Raw genomic sequence first — 26,935 nt, forward strand, 5'->3', positions numbered from 1 at the left:
TTCATTACACAAAGTTCCAAACCAGTTATTATAATTTAAGGGAAGTGTTTTCAGTTTGACATATATTTCTGAAAAGGTTCTTTCCAGGGTGACCTGAAAGGTTGGAAAGGAGTTCAGTTATTCAGGGACCTGAAATGAATTGTGGTCTTTTAGTGTTGTATGTTGGGTGGTTTGGGTGCATTTGGGTTTTTCACTGGAACTTCAAGCAAAGCACATACTGTCACAATAATCCTGAGTAGCTGGGCTCAACCACGCCCTTATCTCTGAGTTTTACACAGCGTTGGGACTCCTTAAGGGGGATGCTGATGAAGCGGGTTCCACGGCAAGGTTATACTGGGAGGGGAGTGCGGGTTAGGAGGGACTGCAGGGGTGGTCTCTGTGAGAAGGGACCAGGAGCTGGCTGCCCCATCCCAGGCAGAACCAGCTCCTGCTCGCTTCAAAACAGACTTTTGGCTCCACAAAGCTCAGTCAGGCTGGTGGCACCTCTGTAAAAGCATTTTTTTAAGGGTAAAAACCACTTCACAGCAGCTGTGAGAACAGAATGATAAAAATGTGAGAGAAACAGCCTTCTAGGCACTAAGGTTATTCCTGCTTCCACAAAGGAGCAGTTTATGAAGGACTGTATCCCCCATGCTGGAGCTGGGGGAAATTAAGAGGAGGAAGGGCAGCAAAGTGTTGTAAGCTGCCTGCAGCCCCCATTCCTCAAAAGCTGTTCCACTTGCAGGAGGGAGAATGAAGAAGAGTCACAAACAAAGGAGTTAAGTTGAGCCTGAGAAAAAGGGGAGGTGGGGAAAGGCAGGTTTAGTTTTGTCTTTTAGTTTTGTCTTTGTGTCTCACTATCTTACTCTATTTCTAATTGTCAGTAAATTAAATTAATCTTCCCCAAGTTGAGCCTGTTTTGCCCATGATGGTAATTGCTGAGTGATCTCCCTGTTTTTATCCCCAGCCACTTTAACTCACAAGCTTTTTCATCACATTTTTTTCCTTCCTCCTGCTGGGGAGGAAAAGTGAGATAGTGGCGGTAAGGGGGTCTGGCAGCCAGTCATTCTCAACCCACCACAGCTGGAATCGTGGGACATCAAAGCATTCAGCACAGGGAAATCAAACTACAGTAACAAAACCTTCCCTTGCCATTGGTTGTATGTTCTCTCATACACATATTTAAGTTTCTTGGGGCAATAAAAGTAACATTTAGGAATAAATACTGGAAAAAATAGGAAGGTCCAGGAGTTGATAGTTGCTGCATACCTGTGTCATTTTTTTATCCCAAATGATGTGCTTTTGGCTGAGGCCAGCTCTACCACAGCCCATTGCTTTCTGGCTGCAGTCTTACAGTGAAATGTAAACATTTCAGACAGATGTCTGGCAGTAAGTTGTCTCTTCAAATATTTCCTGGGTCCTGTGTAATATCTGCATGTAGATGTCTCAGACACCCCTGGGATGTCTTGAATGGCACTTACATTTAGGCAACAGCACTAAACCCCACACAGCCCAAGCAAGTAAGACTCTTGGGAGCAGGCTCATTCCCTCTTTTCTATGTGATTAAGGTCTAGGCCATTCATAATTCACCTATGAATTCAAAGGGAGAATCCATCAAGAAAAAATTTACATTTTTATATGTTTCGTTAAGACTCACATCTTCTTACTGTTAAGCCATCAGCTGTGTCAGAGGCTTCCCATCCACCAGGATACTATGACTGAATTAATTTCATAATTGTTCACCAGTTTAGCAGAATTATTGCCACTTACTTTTCCCTTAACCATAAATAAACACCATTCCCATATTTGCCTTCTGTTCATCACTGAGTTCTTGCCAAGCTTCCCCCCAGCTTCCCCCCTTTCTTCTCTTTACTGGCAAGTTTTCAAGGGCATTTGAAGACAATGTTGAGAAAAATCATGACTGATCTACTCATGACTTCTACAGCAAGAACTGCTGCTTTACAATTGCATGGGGAGACAAAGGCTGACAGCTTTTTTACGTTTCAGCAGCAATTTACAGCTCTTAACCTTGAAAGCAACGGCAGCTGCTGACCCTCGAAGGCTGAATCCAGTTAGTGCTGAGCCAGGGAGTGAAGGGTTGAGCAGCTCTAGAGCCAGCCAGGTCAGCAACAGCAGGAGGGCTCAGTGCCCCAAGAGCTTGTCCCCTGACTGATGATTTCTTAAAGCTGCCTGGGCTGAAATACCGATTCAAGCCAAGTAACTTGTTCTTGCAGCTTGTTTCAGGTAGAAAAGTAAGGTAGCCCATGACTGTATAGCTAATAATTCAATTTAGGAGCTAGTCTTGAAGGGCACAAAGTGACTCAATTCACCAGGACTTCCCTGGGAGCTGATGTTATTGGCAGTCTGCAGGGTGAAGCTCTAAAACCAGATATAAATAAAAGACTCCTCAGTTGACTTTTCACAAAGTGATGCAGTGAGGATTGGTCTGACAGATTAAAGTGATAAAGCTAGCTAAAAGATATGTTGTAATACTGAGTATTTATTGCCCTGCAGTGTCTTGTAGCTGACAGACAACTGGCAAAATTCTGTAGTCGATGGGGACTCATCTCTAAGGGTGGTTAATTTCACTGGTAATTTGGCTGAAGCAAGACCAGTAAAGCCAAATTAATTCCATGGTAAAGCTCTGAAGATATTCAGTTTATGGGACTAAAAGTCTTAAGCTACAGTCTTCTGTCTTTAACAGCTGATTAGTCCCTTGAACTAAACCTACTGGAAAAATCTTCAGTGCTACACTTACTGAAGCCTTTATTATTTGTTCTGGGTCTTTGTTATAGGTTGCCCTTGGAGCTTTCTCTACCTGATTTTAATTAAGAATGTATCTGAGCTTGGGAAAGTAATACCTGAGACAAAAAAGAGATTTGTAATGACAACAGTAGAGGAAATACTCATTTGTATTCAGAGCATGGAAGTGAGGAGTGTTATTGCTAGCTGGTACCCTTGATACCACAGCCATATCGTTCATCTTTATAAAATCCTGGTAGCTGAGTTCAAGTCCCATTGTCGTTGTTTTTGTTATTTCTAGGAAAATGCACTTCTGGGTTTTAAATCAGATTTGTTTGAAGACTTTACTATTTTCTTCTTTGCCTTCCCCCTCTTCCCCTTGCAAGTGTTGTGATTTCAGTCACTTCAAGGGGGAAAGAGTTTACTGAAGGGTTATACACTGGCTCCAGGACTCTCTGAGCTGGAATTGTCATCCTGCCAGTCCTGTGCAAAGAGGATTTTCATCAGCTGCTAACCAGCACATGACAATTAAGAAACCTCTTTTCAGTTCTTAATCCTATAGAAGTACCCTTTACATAACACCACACCCCAAAACTGTTTTGCACATCTCTGGGCTGGGATCTGGGTGGTCTGCCCAAGAGTTCAAAGATGTGTGATGTCTTGTGTGAAGGAGGAAAAAAAGGAGGATGATTTAATTCCTCTTTTTTTTTTTTCAACATAGCTTCTCCCTAAAACCAGCAGAGAAAAGGATGTGATGAGGCTTGAAGGGTGTCAAGTTCTGAACATTTCAATTCTCCCTTCTTAATTCTGATAAGACTTATATGTAGTCTAATCACAGAGTAAAAGAGCAGCTGTTTAAAACATCTAGTTTTCCTTAAATTAAATGTGTTATAATGATGATTGCTTTTCTAAATATTCCTGCAGTTATTAGTACAGCAAAGGAATTTGAAATACTTACGGCAAAACAATATTAGTAGATTGTGTTTACTGAGTAAAAAGGACATGATGTTATAAATTGTTTGTGCTATAGCATGAATGTTAAACATAATGTAAATTCTGACATTTTTAGCACAAGTGGCAGTGTTCTCATACCCTCTTGCTCAGAAAATCTGTCAAATGAGCAAGTGTAAATGGCAGTTTGAAAACAGTTCATGCCTATGCTCACATTTTATTAATCACCACAAACAGATTTGAAATCAGATAATCTGCATGAAGTATTTCAGTGCTATTTGAAGCTACAAACTTGAAAACTTACATGTCCGTTTCTGATTTCACTCCATTTTTAATACAAATTATGATCATAAAGAGATTTGTTGCAGTGTGTTAAAATACCATAGAGCCTATCACTTGTATATCACTTTGCTTAAATCGCTTAAGTATTTGATCAGGAGAAAAGAATCAAAAACATGTGCTTCTGCTTGTACCACAAATGGTGCCACAAATGGTGCCTCAGGAGGCCCTGTGGGAACAACTCACTGTGTCATCCAGGGAAAAGGAATCAGCTCAGTTCCCCCTCAGGAGGGCACTCATTATTGTGTCTCTCCCAGCAGAGAATTCATAACCATCTGGCTTCCAATTAAGCAAAACATACAAAAGTGCTTTTGCTGCTTTCAGTTGAAGCTGATATACCCTCCCTGCAGAACTCAAAGAACTAAAGAGGAAGACAACATTTAAGAGCTGAACACAAGACATCATGCTGGAAGTTCAGATGTTTATTAGAGAAGGAATAGCATTGGGAACTTATTTCTAAACGTGTTTGAGTTTTACATTAAACAGCCATTTGGTAAAACAAAATATTCATTTTAGGCAAGGACTGGAAAAGTAATCACCTCTTTCCCAGGAGCCTGATTTCAGGATAAGGTCAAGGCCAGTGACCTCCACCATGGAAATGAAAGCCTCCTGCCAGGGCTATGGAAGCTGCTGATGCAGCTCCAGAAAGCATTTGGATTTAGAACAGCAGCCTGTCTAATACTGCCTAGTGACTAATATGGAGCTACGTGCTTATCTCTGGTCCTACAGCGTATCGGCAATCTCAGCATTTGTTGGAGTGATGATTTATTAAGAATTGAGGGCATTTCTCACCTGGAATCAGGATCAGGGCTTTAGACAGCAACACATTTTCTTGTTCACCAAGCTCATCCATAGATAAGAAACTAGAGAAACAGGGAGAATTATTTAGCTGCACCAGAAACAACAGAAGACCTGTGTGTAAACCTTGGCAAGGCATCTCTAAGCAGCACACTGAGCTTGTAACAGAGCCCAGCCATATTTCAGAAGCAAAGACAAGATAGTTGTTCTCAGATGAAACATTGCAATAATCTGAGACTGGGACTCAGAAACTGCTGAAAATGCTCACTTCTGCCTAAACCCATTGGGATCCTGCTGTACCTGGATGGAAATGGAGACTGAAATGTAAGCAAGAATTGATATCCAGCTTTCCAGAGGGAAAGGATTAATGAAACCTACAATGTGTCCTTCCTCCTGGTTTCTTAACCTTATCACATGGCACTAGGAAGGGAAAAGCAATGACAAAAGCAGCAAGAAAATTACAGACTGTGAGGTCTAGCCAGACCCCTTTCCTTCACATGCTCACTCAGGATTCCAGAGGGAGATAGCTAAAGATGTACTATGAACTCATAGCAACTTACTTGGTAGGCTGTGCTGGGGCAGTGGGAGGTGTGGGAGGAAGGGAAAGCTGCCTGTGAAGCCAAGCACAGGTGGCAGAGTCCACTGGGGCAGAAGCCGTGTCAGGGAGCAGAGCCTGGTGCCTACCTGGCTCCACCACCCAACCTCCAGAGCAGCTCTTGTTCTAGTGTGTTTGGACTGTTATAAAGCAATTTTGATAATGCACCTGTGGTAACATAATAATTAGCTCTTAATAACATATACTTCCTAAAGCACTGCATGTTTATCTGCTCCTAAGCACCCCTGTTGTGTAGAGGGAACTGTCAATGACTCAGAAGTGAAAATGCATGTATGCAAACTGTAACAGTTTTCCTGAGACTATAAGCTGAAAGTACAAGGTGACTGTGGGTTAGACATTCAAACTGACAATTTCTTATACAAAATAATATAACACTGAAGAGAAGCTGCTGTGTTTCCCTGATCTGACCAGACCATCGCAAACCTTTCTGTGAGTTTAAGCTCTCCTCAGAGCAGCTACTCTGAAACTTCAGCTGATCTTTCTTTAAGCTTCTCCAATTGTACTTTTCATGTTTGTTACCTCAAAGTAACTGAGCTGACACTTCTGAAATTTTGCATTAGTGCTTGTTTCTAAGCTTGTCAAGCATGAGAAGAAAGACAGACATCACCAGTGTGAAGAAGAGCCTTATCCCCCAGCTGTACCACTAGAGCATGATGAATTGGTATTTAACAAAATTCCTTAATGCCTCAGGCAATGGCACAATTAAATCTAAGTTTTGCTTTTCCTTTTCCTTTGTACTGTACAAATATGAAACTTAGAAAGAGCTGTAACTGTTAATGATATCCCAAATCCCTAGTGGATAGAGCCTTAGTGAGGTATGAATAAATGTAAAATATTATGTATTTGATTGTTCTGGAACAGTCCAAAAATCTAAGAAGAAGTAAACTCTCCAGATTTGAAGGAAATAGTGTCAGAAGATATTACCTTTCCTTATATTCATAGAATCATAGAAACGTTTGGACTGGAAGACACCTCTGAGGGATAATTGAGTCGAACCTCACATCATGTAGTCCAACAAGGTAGGCTTTGCAGAAATCTCTGCAGTAGATTCACTAGCCTTTAATTGAAGGGTCTTTTTTGCCCCTTGGAAGCATTTGGTGTTGGCTGCTGTTGGAAATAGGATATTGAACAAGATAATACGTGTTTCTGTGTTCCCTTTTTTGAAAGCAAAAACAAAAGGAGTTTAAGGGAGTGGGTGTGACTTATATTCAAATAAGTGTGATGTACCTGTCCCAGTAATAAATTGCTTTTACTATGTACCACGTAATTAAAGTAACATAGAAAAATTGCTTGGGTTCTCCTGAATGTGTAGTTCTGTGTAGTTAAATGCAATGATTGTATCTAATGAAAGAAAACAATTCCAAGTGATTTGATTTTGAAGGATATGAGAACAGTAATGAATTAATAACCATAAAGTTAATTTTCACTATCTGCCTGCTTAAGTAATACATCTGACAAGATTGTCCTGTTGCTTATCTTTTCTAAAATTAAAACCACAGCATTAAACCACTTCATTAACTGACACAGAGCAAAATAAAATGGCTCGCTATCAAATAATAAACTTAACTATTATGTTAGCTAAAAATATGGAATAACAATTTCTGCAAAATCCAAAGGCAGAACTCTTTATGGGCATCAACTACAAAACAACATCAAATCTAATATTAAACATTGTATTTTCGTATTCAATCTACTAATGTGAGAAGGATTGCTGCACCTGTAAAGAGCAAACCGAGTTAAGCTTTGTAACAACTGTATGCACTGCTGTAATTAAATAAACATTAATAAGTAACAGTTGAGAAAGTCACAGAGAATTACAACAGTCTGATGTTTGGCTCTGTTAATTTTGTTTTTATAATGATTCCTGTTAATTAGGGACAATATTGACATAAAAATTTTAAGTGAAAATGGCACTATTTCAGGACTAAAACCTTTTCCTCAGTCACCCATATTTATGCATTCACAGCTCTATCTAACAAAATCTTTGCCTTGAGTGTTGGACATACCTTCGTCTACAGATTATTTTCTCTTCTGGTGTTTCAGCTACAGGTGTAACTCCCTGTGCCTCTCCCGCTCTAGCATCTATATAGAGATTTTGTCTGGCCATGGAGGATTAAAACTAGGTTAAAATTCACTGGAGCAGGTATACTGTTTCTAATTTGAAACAAAGTTTTCACTTCTGCAAGACTATTGTCAGTTCTGTTCCAATTTTACATATTTAATGGGAAAACCACCAGGAGTACGTTAAGAAACATAACAATCATTTGTCACTCGTCATACTTTGAGGAAAAAATTGAATGTTTGGTTCAGTGTTTTGTTCATTTTAAAAAGATGTGTGCCTACTGCTCCTGTTCTTTGATTTTATTGTTATACAGCACCACATTATTACATCTAACATGAGGGTTATGGAAGTCAGCACTAAACTTTCACGGTTTTGCCCTGAAGGTAAATCTCAGTATGTAGCTTCTAAGGGTTTGAACACAGCTGTCTTCTTGCCCTTGGGGACCACTAGTAAGAAGCTGTAGAACTCAGAATTGGAAATACTCCCTGTCTGCAGTCACCTGGCAAATACACGAAATCAGAGCACAACCATTTCATGTCAGCCGAAGTTTCCCCTGTTTATTTTAAAAGTTTTGTCAGGAAGTCCCTCAGTGTAAGAAAGTTTAAAAGTGTCTGACTAAGGTTGCCATGGCATCTGCACTACAGCTATTCTATAACAGCTGGCCACCCCAGCTCCCCTCGGTCTTCAGTTCCCTCAAGACTCTGTTTCAGCCTATAAAGCTGGTTTCAGATTTTTCTCTTTCCTTTCCGTCCATTTAAATGTCTAAACTTCTAGACTGTACAAACCCATGAATGTTAGTCAATCCCTTCCAGATATGCAGCAAAGAAACTTTTGAAGATGCATAACTGTTTGATTCGAAGAAAAACTCCAAAGTTTCATATTTTAAAAATAGTATTAATCATTTAAGGACACACAGTTTTATCCTGCTTTTAACAATGTTGATGAAACCTGTTTCTCTCACCATCCACCGTCTGTCTGTTATTCCTCACAGTCTTTGCCCAAGGTAAAGTGACAATAAAATTTTGCTTTAAAAGACAAGGAAAATAAACCTAGAAATAAATTCTAGATTCTTGAACGTTTATGAATTTGGTTTACTTTTTCATAGAGTCTAATATGGAAAAATCCAAGCTAATAATACTTTGACAGAATTTTAAATTGCCTGCTTTACATGTAGCAAGAGCTGTTGACCAGATACTGAATTTATAATATATTTATACTGTCAACTTGAATCTGTAGATTTTTGTCAGGATACAAGGGAAGAGGAAATTCCTAAAGAAATCCTTTCTTATACTGGGTGCTTTAATCTCACTATCATCTTTCACTCCCATCACATTGCTGTTCCATCACCTGCTCTGATGTTAATCAGAATGACTGGGTCATCCTCTTTTATAAGCTTGCTGGATTAATTTTTTTCAAGGTCATCTGTGAATTGACTTTAGTAAGCAATTATAAATTGGATGATATTTTAATATTCTACCCTCTCCCTAGGCTTTAATCTAGAAATGATGAGAGACAAAAAGAAACCCAAAGGGCATTTTAGGAAGCAAGATGATGAACACCATTATCCCATACCTTTATAATTTCTCCTGCCCTGGACACCCTTATCTTTCCCTCTGAGTTCAAAGGGAGTTGAGGGAAATTCAGCATCTTCCAGAAAGAGTCTTTTAGCTAATATATCTGCCTATGATCTCTGGGGAAATCTGTTGATATTAGTATTTGAGACACTTAAACTTGGCAATCAGAATTCTGTTCTATTACAATACATCTCTACTAAGGCGACAGAAGACTCTGTCTCGTCTCTCTCTGATATTGCCTTTTGAATTTTAACATTAAAAAGCAGTATTTTCCTTCACTGTATTTTTAAAAGAATTTGAAACAGTTTAGGAAACTGGTTTTGGACCATCACCCAGCAACAAACTATTAGATACCTGCAGAACCTTGGATTCAAAGGGCGCAGATTGTGAAGACCAGCTGAATAAGGATTGCAGATCTACTCGTTAAAGCTTTTACCAGCATTCTCTAGAGGAACATTTACCAAGGTTGTTTAGACCCAACCAGAACATGAGCTCTTAAGCAACTTTCAACATGACCATGCTAAAGCAATGATTTCCTCCTGACTGACTCTTTGGTTTGCTTTCTGAACATAGAAAGCAAAGCATGGCTTTCTCTCTGACCCCTCACAGACCATCAGTACAGCTGCCTTAGGTCTCAACGGGTTTGTGAATTATTCACAGTGCTTTTCAAGACTATGAAGAAAGCTAGACAGCAATTCTGCTGTTTCAACTTAAAAGACAGATAGAATGACAAATGGACAACATGGTTGCAATAGAATGTATTCCTCAAGGGTAATACTATTAAATAATAGCCCATGAGGATTCTGCTAAGGGTTTCAGACTGTGCTAGGGAAAGAGGAGATAACCAAAAATGTTTGTGGTGCTATCAGTACACCCAACCTATAAAGACAACAGAAAATCCAGAAGTAAAAATTGTCCCATTTGCATCAGTATTTTGAGGAAGGAGTGAGTTTTGTTTGAATCAGAACGGGCTTGAATCATGATTTTGATGTGGAACTATGTAAAATTCTGGGGTTTGCTGGGCTTTTGCTCTAAGCCACAAACAGGAGGTAACAGCTGCTTAGTGTTTTAATTTTGTATTCACAAGAATTGCAAACAAAGAACAAAAGAAACAGCTTATACAATGAACCTTTGTTCTTGATCTGTTTATGACTGTTAATTTCACTGTCATTTAGTCCTGCCAAGGGCTGATACACATAAAGTCAAGACAATAAATGCGACTCTTGTCTGTCTCCTCTCTTTATAGTTTCTTTTTGAAGGTATGTGCCAAGCAGATAGTGCTGCGAAAATGAGTGCGTGCTTTTTTCAGCAGAACTTATACATCACAAGTAACTGCAGTGCATTGTGCTCCATGCTCATCCAGCCATTATCATGCAGAAAACTGCAGGAATGACAATTAGGCTCAATTTCCTGCCTGGACATAGGCGGGACATCCTGAGATTATCCAATTTTAGACTTATGACATTAGGGCAATGAAGCAGAAGAGTCTTAGGCTATCATCAATACTGTGTAAGAGTCTCCCACCAGACTGTATAGATAGGGGTTTTTTAATGTTTATAATCTGCATATGCTCATAATCTAAAGATAATAAGAAAGTTGCCTGTCACTCTATAGAGCCATATCAAATCTTTTCATCCAAAGAACAGACATCACACATAGTGTTAGGCAAGCTGGAACACTAAAGCCCCAGTAATTTCAGTAACCTACATCTATGTCACTGGATAATAGCCACTTTTCATTTCTGATGTGAGTAGTAACAAGAAAATGTCAGTTTAAGAGATTTTTTTTTTCAAATGCATTCTTCTAAAATAAAAATGCTGTTTTCTCTTTTTGAAGGAAATTTTGTCTTTTCCATTTCAATGTCTTTTCCAGAAACCATTAATTTATACTTTTCAATATGCCCTAGATGGCATTCAAGCCTTTCTGAATCTAGTGGTAAAATTCCCACTGCTTTCAATGGGAGTAAGGATTTTCTTTTCTATGTATGCATATTTACACAGATGTTCTTAAGGCCACACACTTAAGTAGACCAGTTCAGTGCTCAAGTATCATTTTTCCAGAATCCCTGCTCACTCAGCCCCTTACCCTGCTTTTCAGACACAGAGGGTTGTTGTTTTAAGTGGCACAATCTACACGCAGGGAGACCCTGTGACATCAGACAGACGATCTATTGCTTAGGCACAGTAAGGATAACTGTAGAGGCCCAGAGAATTTCCTTCCCCTTAAGGGTGGGTCATCACAATATTCTAGAAACCACACCCTGGAGTACAAACTGGGGTCAAATAAGTCACCTTAGAAAAAATGGCACTATAGCAAAAGAATGGTACATGGCTCTGAAATATTTGATTTTCTCCATTCAGGCTTCAGAATGAAGCCATTCCACCCAAGCCTGCTCACTCTTTGAATTCACCTAATGTCATCGCTGGAGCAATAAAATTTTACTCCTGGAAAGTTTAATTTTGTGCTTGCACGCCTGACTATTTGAGATGTATTACACTCTGCGGGTAGCCGCTTCACACAGCCATGGGCTTCCACCCTCTGAGCAGGCAGCTGTGCCTAACAGAGGAGCCATGAAAGCAAGCAGTCTGAGCCAGGCACAGCTGTAGCCACAAACAGGCTTACTAGTGACCACTGCAATGGCCAGGAAATCTGGATGTGACAGGGGTATGACCAGCACCCCTTGATTTGTGGCAGCCCCTGAGCTTATCACCCCTGGGCAGTGAGCAAAAGGGAGGCTGTGCATGGAGGGTGGTAACGCCTCAGGTCAACACAAGTTCAGGATTCCTGTAAGTCCATCTGCAAAACCTTAACTTGCAAACCTAGGGACCAGGACAGGGTATGTTGAGATGTGTCACGTCTTCCAGATGCTCTGGTGCCCTCACAGCCCCAAAACCCACTTCCATCAGCCTCCTTTGTATCTTTTGCCCAGAACTCTGGAGCACAGAGATAGATCCAGATTGGCAAACTGCTTCTCTTGGGGATTTTGCTCCTGAGCAGGTGGTGCACTACTGGTCCCAGCCATGTAAAGGACAATTCTGAATACTCTGAATGCCTCTCTTCTCTCTCTCTCTTTACCTATTACTGGAATGACAGAACCTGAAGTGAAGACTTGGCTGGGAGGGCATGTTTTCAGTCTGCTCTAGGTTTTTTCACATGAGATGTCTACCAGTGACACAGCTGTGTTTCCTTGGACACTGTGTAATTTGAGGGTCTGCACAAAATGCACTGCAAAAAATAACTTATTTTTACTTTCTAACATGATGAAGAAGCCATAAATCTGTAGAAACTTACACCATGAACTGAGTACCAGAATATCAAATGAAGAAAGAGGATTGCAAACTCATTTATTTTGCTGTTCCATTTCCAGCATCATGTGAATTAGGGCTACAAGTTTCACATTGGTATTCAGGAGGTCATTTGTCACACACAGAGAAATAAATTAGAGGGAACATTAATGGTGACAAGCATACAAGACTACTGAACAGCAGAAGCATTTCAATCCTGTTGGGAATGACAAGCAAATTTTCACAGACCTCTGGTCCAGTTGCCATAAATCCAGCATATCAGCAATGAATGCATTCAAGCACACCTCTGAACTGTCATTGCATAGATTCTTGTATTAATATGTGTGACTATACAGGTCTAAATTTAAAGTCTAAAGTTAAACGTCTACATAAAGCCTACTTTTCAAGGAAGCATGTTTCATATAACATTTTCTTGAGTTAGAAAGAAGCCTTTTAAATTATTTTAAGATTCCCTAATCCTGTTTAATGCATTTTTCTGAGAGAAAAGGAAAATCTCGTGGCTGTTACAGACTTTTCTTGTGCTTATGGCATAGTCCCTTCACATTAAAAAACAAAAAGGAAAAAAAAAAAAGAGAAAGAAACTTGTGTATGTTGCACGAACAATTACAATAAAACTAGTAAAATCTTTACACTGTCAGAAGAACAGGATAAATTCTCTCTGTAGTGACTCATACGACCAGTGTGGCAAGAGAATTCAGAGTCTAAAGGTTTATTTCATCTTCTCTCTCCCTTGCTTCTCTCCCATCAAAGGAGTCTGGCTAAATCAAAAACACCGATGCAGCACCATTCCTGTTTCTCTGGAAATGTTATCCATCGTGAGCAGTGACTTGAAGTCACAATTACTTGGGAATCTTTATTAAAACATAGTGTTGAGATTTTAGCTAAGATTAACTACATTCAGTCCCCTAAGTTTTCTCACACTGACATGGAAACTCTTTGAGAATTACTGAAGTAAGTAATTTTTTACTTTTTTTCATTAATATTGAAATACTGAAGAATACAAATCCCCTTTTTTGTACACTGGTATAAAGCATGGGTAAGACTGAAACTAGTACATTTAAATAAGTGGATGATTCTCACTGGTTTTATAGCAGCAAACATTGCCACCTTGGTCCTGATGCAGCAAGAGACGAACAGAGAACATTTCAGCAAAAGACCTGTTTCTCTAGATAGTTCTGTAAGAGCTCTTTCCTTTGGAATACAGATTGAACATTGCAGACAGGCCTCAATTTAGTATTGACTTCAAAGGAAAAATCTGTGACAAATGTCCCATGTTTCCAGCTTGTTTGAAGATGGAGACATACTGACACCCTTCCTGTCAAGGAAGAAGGAAAGAAAAGAGGTTTGTTTAGTCCAAATCTCCATTGGTTGCTTTCCAATACATCAGAAAACTGGTATGTAGTCAGTCTCTCTAAATAAGAAAAAGAAAAAAAGTAAGACAGCTCAGTGATTAATATGCTTACTTGAATGTCAGAGATGTATGTTCAAATCCTTCTTCTGTCAGACGGTGGAGCAGGGATGTGAAGCAAAACCCTGTGCTTGAGGAGAAGATCAGTCAATCTTAGCTGGGTTTCTGCATCCGTCTCTCCTGACAATTTTTTTTTTCAGTGGATATAAAATACAGAAATAATCACTGCAGCAGAAGTAACTCTGCTTTGTCATGAAAAATGCCTTAACCTTCAGGCTACAGGATTTCCTTTCTCTGTCCTTTTGTGATCTGACTGCATTTTGTGCAAGGCTTTATGTATTAGGCGAATTAAGCTGATTTTATTCATCTGAGATCAAAGAATAAGCATTATACAGAAGGGACAATTCTTGTCAAGTGTAAAGTCAAGCTGCACATGTGTCTAATGGGAAAAATGTAAAGTAATTTACAGGAAGGAAAACTAGTGTGTTGGGGAGATGCCTCTAGAGGGTTAAATCATGGCATAGCAGAGGCTTTGAAGACCCAGTCTTTAATTGGAAGTTGGAGCATGATGCCTAAAATCCTTTATAAATGCAGTTGGGTGCTCTCAGGGTAAAATATGAAGGCCAGTCATAAAATAAATGGGGTGGAAATTCAGTGTAGAGCAAGTCCATTGACTTCAATCCTTTCCTCCACCTCTGCATGTGAGGGCACAGGTGCAGTCCCATGAACCTGCCACCTCACCCTTATGCAGTCTCCTTGTACCTGACCTCTCCTCCCATGTCTTTGGCATGCCCAGACTGCCCTGAAGGATCAGGCATAAGCAGAACGTGCTCTGCCAAATAAGAACACTTTATTTGTAGCTGACACACAGGAACTATTGTTCTTGAGTTGTTTATGCTTTATTCCCTCTGGCATCTGCTAATATATTCTTGGTCTGATTCTTATCTCTTACTGACACACATCAGAAGCATTTCTAAACCTCTGGGCGGAGAAGGGTTTGACATTTCTAGTTCAGATCAATATCACATCAGCAGAGATGAGTCAAACACTTGCAGCTCTCATTCCTGTATTATTTATCCACATTCAATTGTCTCTCACCTCTTATTGACCTTTTCTATTCAACTAATATGAAACCAAGGACCTTTGAACTGAAGTGCCAAGTGGTGCAGCTGGATTGCAGACTATCTATTGTCCCGAGTAATGGGCAGCTAAAGCAACAACTTTTCACTGCTCATTCGTGCCTTACCTGGGAAAATGCTGCTGAACGTGAACCAACCTCCCCGGTAACTTGGCCTGTTGGTAGAGCTCATCGGTACCTAAACTAGATTCCTGCAGACCCTAACCTATCCCCCTACATTACAGTGTGTCTGGTGAGCACCAAGCACAAATTACTGTCACTGTGTTTTCATACCACATAGAAGTAGACAAAGTGTATGATGGCTGAAATCTGAAACCAGCAGAGCAGTGATAACAGTCCCTCCCTTCACAGACAATCCCTGAACCCTGGTGATCTTCAAGGGCAGCCTGTGGCTGGTATCACTCTAAATGACGCCAGGAAATGAGGCCACTTTTTGTTTTCACATCCTATTATTCATGGCTTGTTTTAGATATGATTATATGGATTCTAGGGTTGTTTTTTGTCTTCAGCTAAACAGTAGTTAGGGCTTTACTTTATCATATGAATAGATGCATGTCTTTCTCAAGGGTTCCCAGAATATTAGGGGAAGAATAACCACAAGTGTCCAGAATTGGGCAGAATGGGCATACACATACCCACTGGGTACACAGTTTGCAGATGAGCACTTTTCCTTTCACAAACACACACCCACCACCGAACAGATTAATGACAGGCTCAGGTGGGACTCAATCTACACAGATCTACAGGAGACACAGGATGTTCACGTGTTTTCTGCAGCCCTGAGATATTCATTTGTGCAGTACAAGAATGGTATCATTGCTGCTACTGTATGATATAATTTAATAGAAATAATAAGTCAATTAAACCAGGGCCTGGCACACAACCATAATACATAATTTGTATTATGGCACGCAACCATAATACAAAAATTAAAAAACTATATTAATATAACAGAACCTACTCGTGGATGAAAACGTAGATCAAGTCTACCTTGTGAATGTGTAATTGCTAATGTATGGAATATGTGACTGTGTTCTGAAATGAGCGTTCTTTGATGCTTTTAGTGTTGGTAAACCTCAATCCTTGAAAAATAACATTCTCATATGTCATAACAGAGATATTTGTTTCATTTAAATTGGGAAAAACTGTCAGAGGTGCAAGGATTTTAACCTTCACATGAAAGAAATGCAGGTAAGACACATCCACTACTTAGACCATGAATAATTTCTAAAAAATAAAGTTGAGATATGAATTTAATTTTCCTATTTTAATTAGACACAAAGTAACACCCCAGTCCTAAATATTCCACATCCTGGTGTGTGGGAAGTCCAAAGTAAGACACTAATTTTTTTTCTTGAGCCTATCTGCATTCAAAATGCACTTCCTCCAGAGCACATAAAGAACTCCCTTGTCTTTATTTCCTGTAAAATTTCAGGCTCCTAGGTACCATCTGATGAGTATACAACCATTTAGGATAGCAAGAGTAAGTACTGCTGAACACACATTTAACACACAAGTGCAAAGGACGGCACTGTTGGCCTTTTTACTATGATAAACAGGAAAGGAAAAAAGCCATGTGCCATACAGCAAGATCCTCTTCTCCCTCTTCAACAGTATACAGATACTCTGTTTCTATGTCTTGCAAGCAAAAAATGAGGAACATTTAAAACAGACTTTCTTGAGAAGGAAATGCTTTAAGAATTGCCGTTATTTAAAAAGGGAAAGGAGGAAAATGCATCAATTAAGTGAACTAAAGCCTTTTTAGTCTGTCTAGTCTCACAAAAAGAATGACAATAAATATTTCCATAAAAGGTATGTTTACCTCCCATAATCTCCATGACAACAATTATTTCACTGGGCTCAGAATTTTCTTCCTTCCTTTTATTTTTTTCATCTTGAATTAGCTGCTTGTGTAGACAAGCATCTGCTGCCTCTCCATCTCACAGCTGCTCCTTCTTGCTTTTATTCTTACTAGTCTGTATCCCTTACCCATTTTCAAGCAAATACTACAAGACTCTCTCTGAAATGGTCAATCTGGGCAAAAGGCCAGGAAGTGAAATCAACTCTTTACCAATGGATTTCCTTCTATTTTACTTTATTTCCCTAGGAAATTTTGTCTCATACCAAAAAGCCTTCCAGTAGTAGAAGTTTGTTGTAGAATTACAATATTATAGGAAGTTACTATAAATGTGGGTGTTTCTCACTTCAAATGGAAATTCACCGATTTCCAAAAATGCTTTTACTTAGGTCAAAATCTGATAAAATACCAGAAACCTGCAATAGGATTGGGGGTAGATATGAATTAGTCTCTCATTCTTCTCTTCTGTTTGCTTTTTTTCTAGGATGAGAGGACATCAGAACTCAACACTTTTACAGGCCTCCAAAACATATGGTTTACATTGGCTACTGATAGTACTTTTGTGGACCAGGAAGTAAATTGCATAAAGGTGGTGTTGAACTTACGACAGAAATGCTTTTTAAGGACATCCTTCGAGCCACAAAGCAGCTTCAAGGCTGCGAACATCCCTCAGGACACAGTGCATCTCCTGCAGCTGCCTGAAAGAACATGCTTGAAGACCCATGTGCTGACTTTATGTGGTAATTGCCTCTCACTTTGGCTGTGGCTGTCCTTTGCTCTGTGCTCACAGCCCTGCACCACCTGGCATCAGGCTGCTGCGGGGGCTCTCCTCTCCTCTCTCCTCTTCATATATAATCAGATATTGAAATACAGGCATAAACAAAAAACACAACTGAAAGCTCTGATTTTGCAGTATGCAGACACTTCACATGGACCTATAGGATATGCCAAACCAGTCAAAGCTCTGACCGCTTCTGGGTGTCTATTATTCAATGTATGGAGAAAAGAGAAGATAATGAAGGGTGGTTTGATACCACGATGCATTTCAGGGCTTTTGCTATTTTTGACGTTGTTTGCTGCAAAATAGAGCATATGGCCATACCTGCCTCTAGTTCTTGTGGACCCCCTCATGCCGATGTATATTCAACACAAAGGGGCTCATATGGGGCAACCAGACAGTGCTACATAATACAGGAGATGTGAAGAATTTTGAGGCTGGGATGGAACTAGTATGAATTATCCAGTCAACAAAAGGAAGGGAGTGAGCTAGAGTGAGAATAAAAATTATTTATACTCTATGGTATTTTTGGAAAAGATTTAGTGTGTTTAATTTGAGAGTTCTGGAGATCATTTCCCCTAGCTAATTACAGAATTGGAATCTTCCTTAATAACTCATTGAAGATTAGTGGAAGTGTTAACAGAATACATTATTTTCTTGCATACTTAGCAATGGAAACATGAACATATAAACTGATCAGGCTTTAAGGGGAACATATGCATATGGGGTAATGCTACAGCCACATCAATGCAGTTCATCTACTAAATGTCCCCTTAGCAGGTCAGGATTAGTTTTATTTTATGTCCATGTCATAAATGTAACAGATATACCACTGTGTTCATACCAGCAGTTAAATATCATTCCTTGTTACTAAGTCCCATAGCTACGTGATAATGTCATTGGAAATTATTATTATTATAGTAGACAGGGACTTGCATGACCCCTGCTGGGTTGTCTTTTCCAAACTCTGTAACTGAACCTTGTAATCTACAAAGACCTTTTGAGAGATGAATAATTAAATTCTTACGATCACGCAATTTGCTACAATAGGGCAGAAATTCCTATTTTCGTTTCCTATCCTGTTCCCTGGAAAAGTAACAAAAGCATGCTGGATTCCCCCTGGCATTTTTACTCCTTGTTGCAAGTTGTGTGACTGAATATAGAGAAATTAATAAGAAATCTTGTCACACTGTTGAAATGAGACAGTTCTCATTGACTTCAAGAGAGTCTTTTAAAACTTCGGTATTTTCTTAAAGAATAATATAACTGTTTAGTGAGAAAATACTTTGTCTAAACACAAGTTAGATGCGAAATGTAGGGCTGCCTTATTTGATAAACCATATATATATTTATATATTATACCACAATATACCATACATATATTTATATAATATAGATATTGTTTCATGAAGCACTTAGTGACAAAAGGAGGATTTAGCGCATAATTTTTGAGGCACACTGCCAAGTGACAGCAATTCTCAATTCAGCAATTGTTTAAAATACCTGTTTACATTGGGTTATTTAAATTATTACCTATAATTTAGCAAAATACTGAAAGATGGGGAGTAAGTTTTGACTTTACCCACAAAAAATTCAGCAGAAAGATGTCTGGATCCAGTAGAGATCCTAGTTGGGACCAGAGGGAAGGGGAGAGCTCATAGGGGCTGTACAGCCTGACCACAGCCAACTGGTGTAAACTCCGTGAGGCTGCACCAAGCTAAAAGGCTGCAGCTGTGCAAACAGGCAGTGCTGCCAGAATATAGATCTTCCTTCCTTGCTGCCTCTCCATAGTTTCCAACTCCAAACAAATCTGTATCATGCAACAAACCGCAATATGATATTTTACCTGTACAGGCCAGGTGATAAATGGCCTTGCACATCAGCAGCCCTCCTTTACATTAGCAGAAAAGATAGCTGCTTCTATATGTTAGATACTGTCTCCAGGTTTTGTGGCATAATGGGGTAGACAGATCTATTTCCAGACATTTTCCTGTATTCCCTTTGGGAAAGAGAAATTTACGCTCCTTATGCTCTACACATTTTAGTTTGACATGATCATTTTACTTGTCCCCTTTGAAGCAAGGCAGATCTTTTTCACTGCATCATCCATCTACCTCCGAGAAGTAAAATATGGCTCTTAGCAAGATCAGGATACTGTATCTCTCAACAAGACTACTACTAATGAAAATACACCCCCTTAGGCCCTAGCAGTAGCAAAGTATGTGCTGATATAAGGATGACATATTTCCTGGTTAGTTGCAAAAAGAATAGTTGTAATTTACCTTATGAAAATACAAAAGGAATCCACCCTAAAAGAGAAAAGTAGTTTTATTAATTCAGCACTCCTCTCACAACTCCTTAGTAAAAATGTACATATTATTATAAGATAGATACAGTTACATGATGAAATAAAAAAATCCCAATGGCTCTTAATAAAAATACCATTGAAGCAAGCCACTGTTTTTTCAAGTGCTAAGATCTTACAGGAAAAAGACTAAGGAATGACTACACCTAAATAAGGCTTTTACTATTGACAGCAAAAGCTACATTACAGCTTATACATTCATCAGTTATAACATCCACATTTGTGTAATAAAGACTTCTTTATATGTAGAAGTTTAGTTGCCTCACCTGTGGACTGGTACCAGCATTTGTGTGGGAGTAGCTAATCCTCTCTTTCAAAAAGGACTTCTTCAGGAAAAACCCCATGAAGACGCTTCATGAGTGATTTCTTATTTATATAAATGAAAGAACTAGAAACAACAATAAAAAAAAGAGGAAGAGCTGTTTTCTGGAGATCAAGCAGACCTGTTATTTTTAAATATTTTGCAGGACTCCTAGAGGCAGCAGTAGGACAAAAGAGCAGATATACAGGTAGGTCGAGTAGACGTACAGCAACTGCCTCTATTTACAGCTGACAAAAGCCTTCAGTTTTGGCACACAGTGTTTTCATCTTTCTGTGCGGTACAAGTTCCTCCGATGAGATTGGACTGCCCAGGGCACTGGTGGCTAACCTGTTTTTCTGAACTGGTTTGCCAGTTTGCTGGTTCAAATACAGCCTAGGAAATTAAAGTCATGGCCTGTGTGAAATGAGCCGGTAATAACCATCAATTACCTGGTAGAGAGGCAAGCCCAGATAGCTCAAATCATGCCCTTGGCTAATAGCTGAGAAGAGAAGCAAGGGAGCAAATGTTTTCATGGACTGAGCTGCATTCTCCTCCTCAGGGACAGAGTCTTAGCTTTGAAGAATAACATGAAAATTTTGGGGCTTCTAGATTATCCCTTCTATTTATAAAGTTTATCTTCTATTCAGCTATAATAAACAAACTCAATTTTGAAAGAGAAAACAAAGTGAAGCTGTAGGATTCCAGTGGAATATTAGGCGAAGCCTTGTAAGCATTCCTCAGTAGGATAGCAATAGCAAAGCTGTAGCAACCTCTCTTCTCTCTCAAACCTATCAATCAGATTTGGGGAAAATGGCTCAAGATACTAACTTGACAAGTATGTGCAGAAGCATAGCTTTTGTACATCATAAAAAAAAAACCCCCAGGGGGCTAAAGGAACAATTCATTTAGTTTGGGTACATTTAAAGCTAGATCCAGTGAAAAACTAGGGGTCTGAACAGCAGGTGATAAAGCTTCCTGATGCAAAATGAATTTCATCTTTCTGGCTTAAAATGCAGGCAGGCAGTGAGAATCTCCATGTACTGACCCATACAGGCAGGTGGCTCGATGCCTCTGCCCTGATGCACCATGGAGAAGAAGGAATGCAGGAGTGACAATTCCAGTAGGCAGCAGAGCTCTGAATACACAGCTGCTACAACACTGTAGACTTTGACTTCGGTGGTGTTAGCACCTCGACACCTTGATTAACTAAAAATCTGACTTCATCTAGAATTAAAGCAACAAGTTCTTGTTTTGTTATGAAAATCTATTTTCCATAAAACCAAGCCTATTGGTACACAAATGGATTGCAATTACTGAGAAACCTTATGTTTTAAAAACCTCAGATCAATTATTTATTTTCTGCTCTTTTCTCATATTTTTTTTTTCCCTCCATGGTATTCAAATACTAGAAATTTGTATTATTTTTTATTCACAAAACCAAAAATACTGACATGGGTTTTTCCAAAGTAAAATCTGGAAAACAAAATGCACATATGTGTGCTGTATCTGAATGTACATGTCAGGTAACAGCACACAGAAATAACAGGAGTATGAAAATGAGCAACATGGGGACTGCATTCGGAGGAACAGTTGCAGTGGATCAGTTAAACTCATTCAAGAACAGTGACTGAAGTCAACGCAGGCACCTGATGTATGATGCATTTAGGCCAGCCTGCTGGAAAACCGCGAACTGAATCAGTTTTTGTGAGTGTTAAATCGCCCCTTGTATCGGGAGCTAGGGGGTTGATTGCACAGCCTCACCTAACCAAGAAACCCCCATCCTTCAAGGAAGACATAACTGAAGCTGGACCAGTTTTCTCCGGAAAGCGCTAAGCAACAAGCTAACAAGACGGGCCCGGGCATCTCGGGCACACGGGCCTGACACAGGGCCCGTGACCCCGGTCCCAGAGCTGCGGCTCTGGGCTTCGCCACCCTCTGGCCCCTTCGACAGCGCAGCTGGCACCGTCCTCCCCGCGGCTGGACACCCGCCCGCCGGGCTGGGCAAGCGCTTCCTGGCGGCGCCAGGACCTGCTTGCCCCGGGCCCTCCAACAAACGGAGGATGCCGAGGTCAGCCCCGGCTCCCGACACGTTTCCTCCGGCAGGTCTGGGGGAGGGCCGTGGGAACGGGGTCGGCGCTGGAGAGGGACGGCGCGGGCGGCAGACGCCAGCCCAAGCCGGGTCCGAACGCCACCACAGCCGCCGCGCCCCTCAGCCCGCCGCCGGCATGAGGCGGGCCGGGCCCTGGTGCCTGCTCCTGGCCGCTGCCTCCGCCCTGGCCCGGACCCCGCCACCCCCGCGGGCCGCCGTGCGCTGCCCGCCCGCCGGCGCCTGCTTCAGCGCCCACCTCGCCAACGTCTCGTACGCCGAGGCCCGCGGTGCCTGCGACCAGCGGCAGGGCGGCCTCGCTTGGGTCAGCGGCGAGGCCGAGCTGCGACTGCTGCTGGGGCTGCTGGCGGAGGCAGGGGTCCCCACGCCCGCGCTGTTCTGGGTCGGGCTGAAGAGGAACGCCTCCGCCTGCACCCACGAGGAGCAGCCGCTCCGCGGCTTCTCCTGGGAGGACGTTGGGGGTGGGACGGCCCCGCAGGAGGTGCCGGCGGCGCTCGGCCGGTGGGTGCGGGAACCCCTGCGGTCCTGCCTCACCGCCCGCTGCGCCGGGCTGCACCTGGCCCGGAATGGCCCCAGATGGGGCTGGAAGGAGCGGGTCTGCCAGCTGGAAAGCCCGGGCTACCTCTGCAGGTATCAGTACGAGGGTGCCTGCCCCGACCTCAGTCCCGCGGGCGCCCTCGACCTCAACTACCGCCTCCCCTTCGAGGAGCACAGCAGCGGCCCCGGCTTCAGCCCGCCGGGCACCGTACTGACGGTGGCTTGTCCCGGCGGGGAGGTGCGGTTCACCTGCCAGCCCGAGCCGGGCGGCTTCGCCTGGAAGGCGGCAGAGAAGCCCCTCTGCCCCTGCCCCTTCGGCCGCAGGAGCCCCGACAGCGGGCGGTGCGCCGAGGCCGCCGGGTGCCGCGATGCCGCCGGCGGCGTCGCCTGTGCCTGCACACCGGACGGCCCGGGTGGCCCGGACGGGACTCCCTGCCCGGGCACGGGGCCGACCCCCACCGCTACAGGCGGCCCCGCGGAGCCGTCGGGTGCCAGGACGGAGGGGCGGCGTCCTTCCATCCCTGCACCCGGCGGTTCCGTGGAGCCTCCCGCCACCACCACGGCCGCCGCCGGCGGAGAGAAGACGGCTGCTCCGCCGCCCTCCTCCTCTTCCAACTACGTTTTCATCCTGGTGACAGTCGCGGTGGTGGTGCTGGTCATCCTGGTCATGACCGTCCTTGGGGTGTTCAAAATCTGCTTCAACAAGCAATCCGAGGGCCACGGGGACAAGGAGCCGCCGGAGGCCGGCAGCAAGGCGGAGGCAGGCTCAGCGGAGCCCAGCGGAGCAGCGGGCGGTGAATAGCCCCGGACGGCCGAGGCCGCGTCCCTCGGGGCTGCCCTGAGCGGCAGCTCCCACCCGGGCCAGAGCTTGGCTCCCCACGTCCCTGCTGCCCCCCGCCCTGCTGCCGGGGGGAGCCGAGGGAGAGGCGCCGCGGGACTTGGCTGGGCAGGGCTTGCACATTATCAGGTGCAGGAGCGCGTAGCGACGTTCTTTTGAGGTGATTGAAGCCTTTGGACAGTCAGGAATTTTTGTCGGTCTGAAAAAGTTATTTAGGTGCTGACTTCAGTAAAATATAAATAGATCAGCCTGGCTGACAGAGCGATTGCAGCTGCAACAATTGTGCATTTTTATCCTCTCAGAAACTCTTCGTTGGGTGCCTTACTTGGAGCAAGCATAAAGTGGACCACTTTGAGCACTTGCATCTTGTAATCTAGAATCTAGATTTGTAGATCTAGAATTGTAATCTTGTAATCTGGAAGTCACTCTTTGCCTGAGTGGTACTTGGAGGCTCTCATTTTCAGCCTAATTGCTGGAACTTTTGGAGAGGTGAACTGCCATAATTTTGAATGAAACTGTGACCCATATGCTTTCGTACTGACCTTAAAAAGTGAAAGTGTATTTCTATACATAGAAAGTCACTAAACTGCTGAGGAAGTGAGAGGTTAATGGGGAGTCAGTTTTATACTTCAGCTGATGAAAATAATAAAGGATGATGTAAATCACTGCCCTGTTCATTACTTCATGCTCATTTTTATTGTAGCAGAGAATAAATTTTTCAGTTACAGTTTTTCTCCTAAGGTGTGTTGTTACAAAACTTGCTTTCTGTATGCAGTATGCGGCTCCCTTACAATCAGACATGGTGCTGACACACCACACTGCGAGAGGAATTAACATGAGTCCAAATACGTAATGCAAATCTCATTCTCTTTAGTCAGATATGTTGTTTTCCATGGAGTCCCTTGAGAGTAAGGAAAAATTCACCATTTGTGCCCTTTTCTAAATGAGGTAAACACTTCCTCTGTGATTTCCCTTGGGGTTTCCTGTAGAGGAGCATTCATCCTGGCTGCAGAACTTGCTTTCTGTGCAGTTCGGAGTGCTGATGCTCACTTATTATGGTGTTGGTTTTCAATTAAAGTTGTAATATTAAATATTGATTCAAGGTTTTCTGAGTGCAGTTATACACAACTAACTGGTCTCATCCAAGCCTTTTGGGGTGCAGGGAGAATAGGGAAATATTTTCTTCCCTTAAGAGAACTTTAAGCTTTGAAATGTCTCTTTAAATATGCTTGTTTGTTTGTTTTCCTCTCTTGAGGGCTGACATTCTGACTACTGCTTTAATTTTGACACTTTCCTGTTGAGTTTGAAGAACTCTGTTTCAAAAAATAATGTGTGTTATTATTACCTATTTTTCTTTCAAGCAAAGACTTGATGATAAATATGGTGTAAATATCTGCTAAGGATAAAGAATTACTTAGTAGGAGTTTATTCTTTTTCTGTCTCTCTCCCTTTAATGATGGTAGGCACTGATATTTGTGAGCCATCAGACTGTCTATAAGCATAAATTCTCTTGTATCATACAGGAATTAAATCCAGCTAGGTGAGAATGCTACTCATTACAAGGTGACTCATAATCTGCATACTTTTCTAATCTGTTTATCTGACCTTTGTATTTCAGAAGGCAGGCATTTTTCAGCTTGGGCAGGAGGTTTGATTCTACATTCAGATGTGCACAGATTTGGAAAATGACTTAGCCATTAATGCCTTATTTCTTAATAACACTCCTGTTGCTGTCACTGTAAGTAATTTCTTTTATGGGGTGGTGTACATGGAGCTCTCTTCTTCTATCAGGGGCTGTATAAGCAAATAGCAACTAAGATGAATGAGAGCCTCCCTAAATTATTTTTCCAATATTTTAGCCTTTCCCATGTATCAAATAGCTGAACTCTTAATGGAACTGTCCAGGTGTGTTATTATAAGCTCTAGAAACTCTCTCATTCTCTGTTTCAGGAGTCTTACCAAGCACACAGTTAAGCGCTGAGTTAAGCACCTCACTACTTATTTTGGCATCTCTCAGTAGGTGACTCAGACTATTAAGTTAAAATACACAAGTTCATGCCCTTGCAAGCCATTCACCTGTCTCATTATTCCCATTTCATTTATTCCCATTTTCCTGTGAAATCATATTTTGATTTGAGAGTTCTTTTTCTCATACAATTCAGGATCAAGCATTAGACATTTGTCTAAAGGCCTACACAAGGGTTCTACTATATTCCCCCAGCTTTTAATTTGACTCATCTGAAACCAGACTACTTTGCATCTAAGGATGGGATCCATCTTAACATGTGTAGACATCTCTAACAGTTCACCTAGACTTTTTTACTCACCTAGACTCCCTTACTGTCTCTAGAGAGAAATATGTGCTTGCAATTAATCTCATTTTAGATTAGATGCTGAAAACAGGACCGATGAATTACAGTCTGAAAGTGCCATTTCTCTATATGCGCAGTAAAGAAGGCATATGGAGGCTACTCATATTTAAATGCCTGTAAAATACACCTTTAAGTCAGAAAAATCAGCTCACTTAAGTCATCAGCTGTGCAAGTCACTTTTCTAAAAGCAAGCTCATGGTGCCTTCTGTCTCTTCAAGGCATGGCTAAATGGTCATAATTTTATTATAGCTTTTATTACTTTTACATGTTAGAGATTCTTATTTAGTATACTTGGTATTCTTTACCTTATTTTTGCGGTCAGTAGAATACAAAACAAATAGCATTTGGATTTGTTTGGAACCTGAGCAGGTTTGAAATGCATAAATTTCTCATTCTCTAATGGTTCAGACCAAAAAGAAGATGGTTTGGGAGAAAGGATAGAACATCTTTGCTTTCCACTCTTGATTAAATTGGGTCTTTAGTGAATAAGAAACAAACACATATCTGTTGTGCCCCCATTGGCTCATATCTCAACCATGATTCACTGGTCTGCAAGGCAGATTCAGAGCAGGGTTTGCTGTTTACATCTACAGAAGGAGAATAAGTAAGATCATAATGAGTACAGATAGCCATAGAAAGTACTGAGATAATAAAAGTGTCTTGTTATGAAAGTGGATGGATTTAAAAAAAATTATTCTGTAACACCATATATAAAACACACAATCAAATGCAAGTATTTTTCCAAAACATAGCAGAGATGGAGACAAATCTTGACTTTTCCCTCACGTTGCATACATGTCCTTTGACTAAAAATTATATAAGCATATTATATTCCAACTGTTTTTCCAGCACAGAAAAAAAATACTA

The 26,935-nt window shown here is 41.4% G+C and overlaps 1 protein-coding gene and 1 long non-coding RNA gene across 2 annotated transcripts; one reads left to right on the forward strand and one right to left on the reverse strand.

The window, feature by feature from the left end:
- Window positions 1–12,375: 12,375 nt before the first annotated feature.
- LOC116445645 lies at window positions 12,376–16,712 on the reverse strand. The gene is made up of 2 exons (XR_004240848.1): window positions 13,830–16,712; window positions 12,376–13,681 (listed from the first exon to the last, which is right to left on the reverse strand). It is a non-coding gene; the product is annotated as an uncharacterized LOC116445645 (long non-coding RNA).
- Window positions 16,713–22,274: 5,562 nt separating this feature from the next.
- CLEC14A (C-type lectin domain containing 14A) lies at window positions 22,275–24,436 on the forward strand. Its single transcript, XM_032112497.1, has one exon. The coding sequence runs from the start codon at window positions 22,275–22,277 to the stop codon at window positions 23,658–23,660; it is 1,386 nt and encodes a 461-aa protein (XP_031968388.1). The 3' UTR covers window positions 23,661–24,436.
- Window positions 24,437–26,935: the final 2,499 nt, after the last annotated feature.

Source organism: Corvus moneduloides, chromosome 6, assembly GCF_009650955.1.
Source record: "Corvus moneduloides isolate bCorMon1 chromosome 6, bCorMon1.pri, whole genome shotgun sequence".
Classification (NCBI taxonomy): domain Eukaryota; kingdom Metazoa; phylum Chordata; class Aves; order Passeriformes; family Corvidae; genus Corvus; species Corvus moneduloides.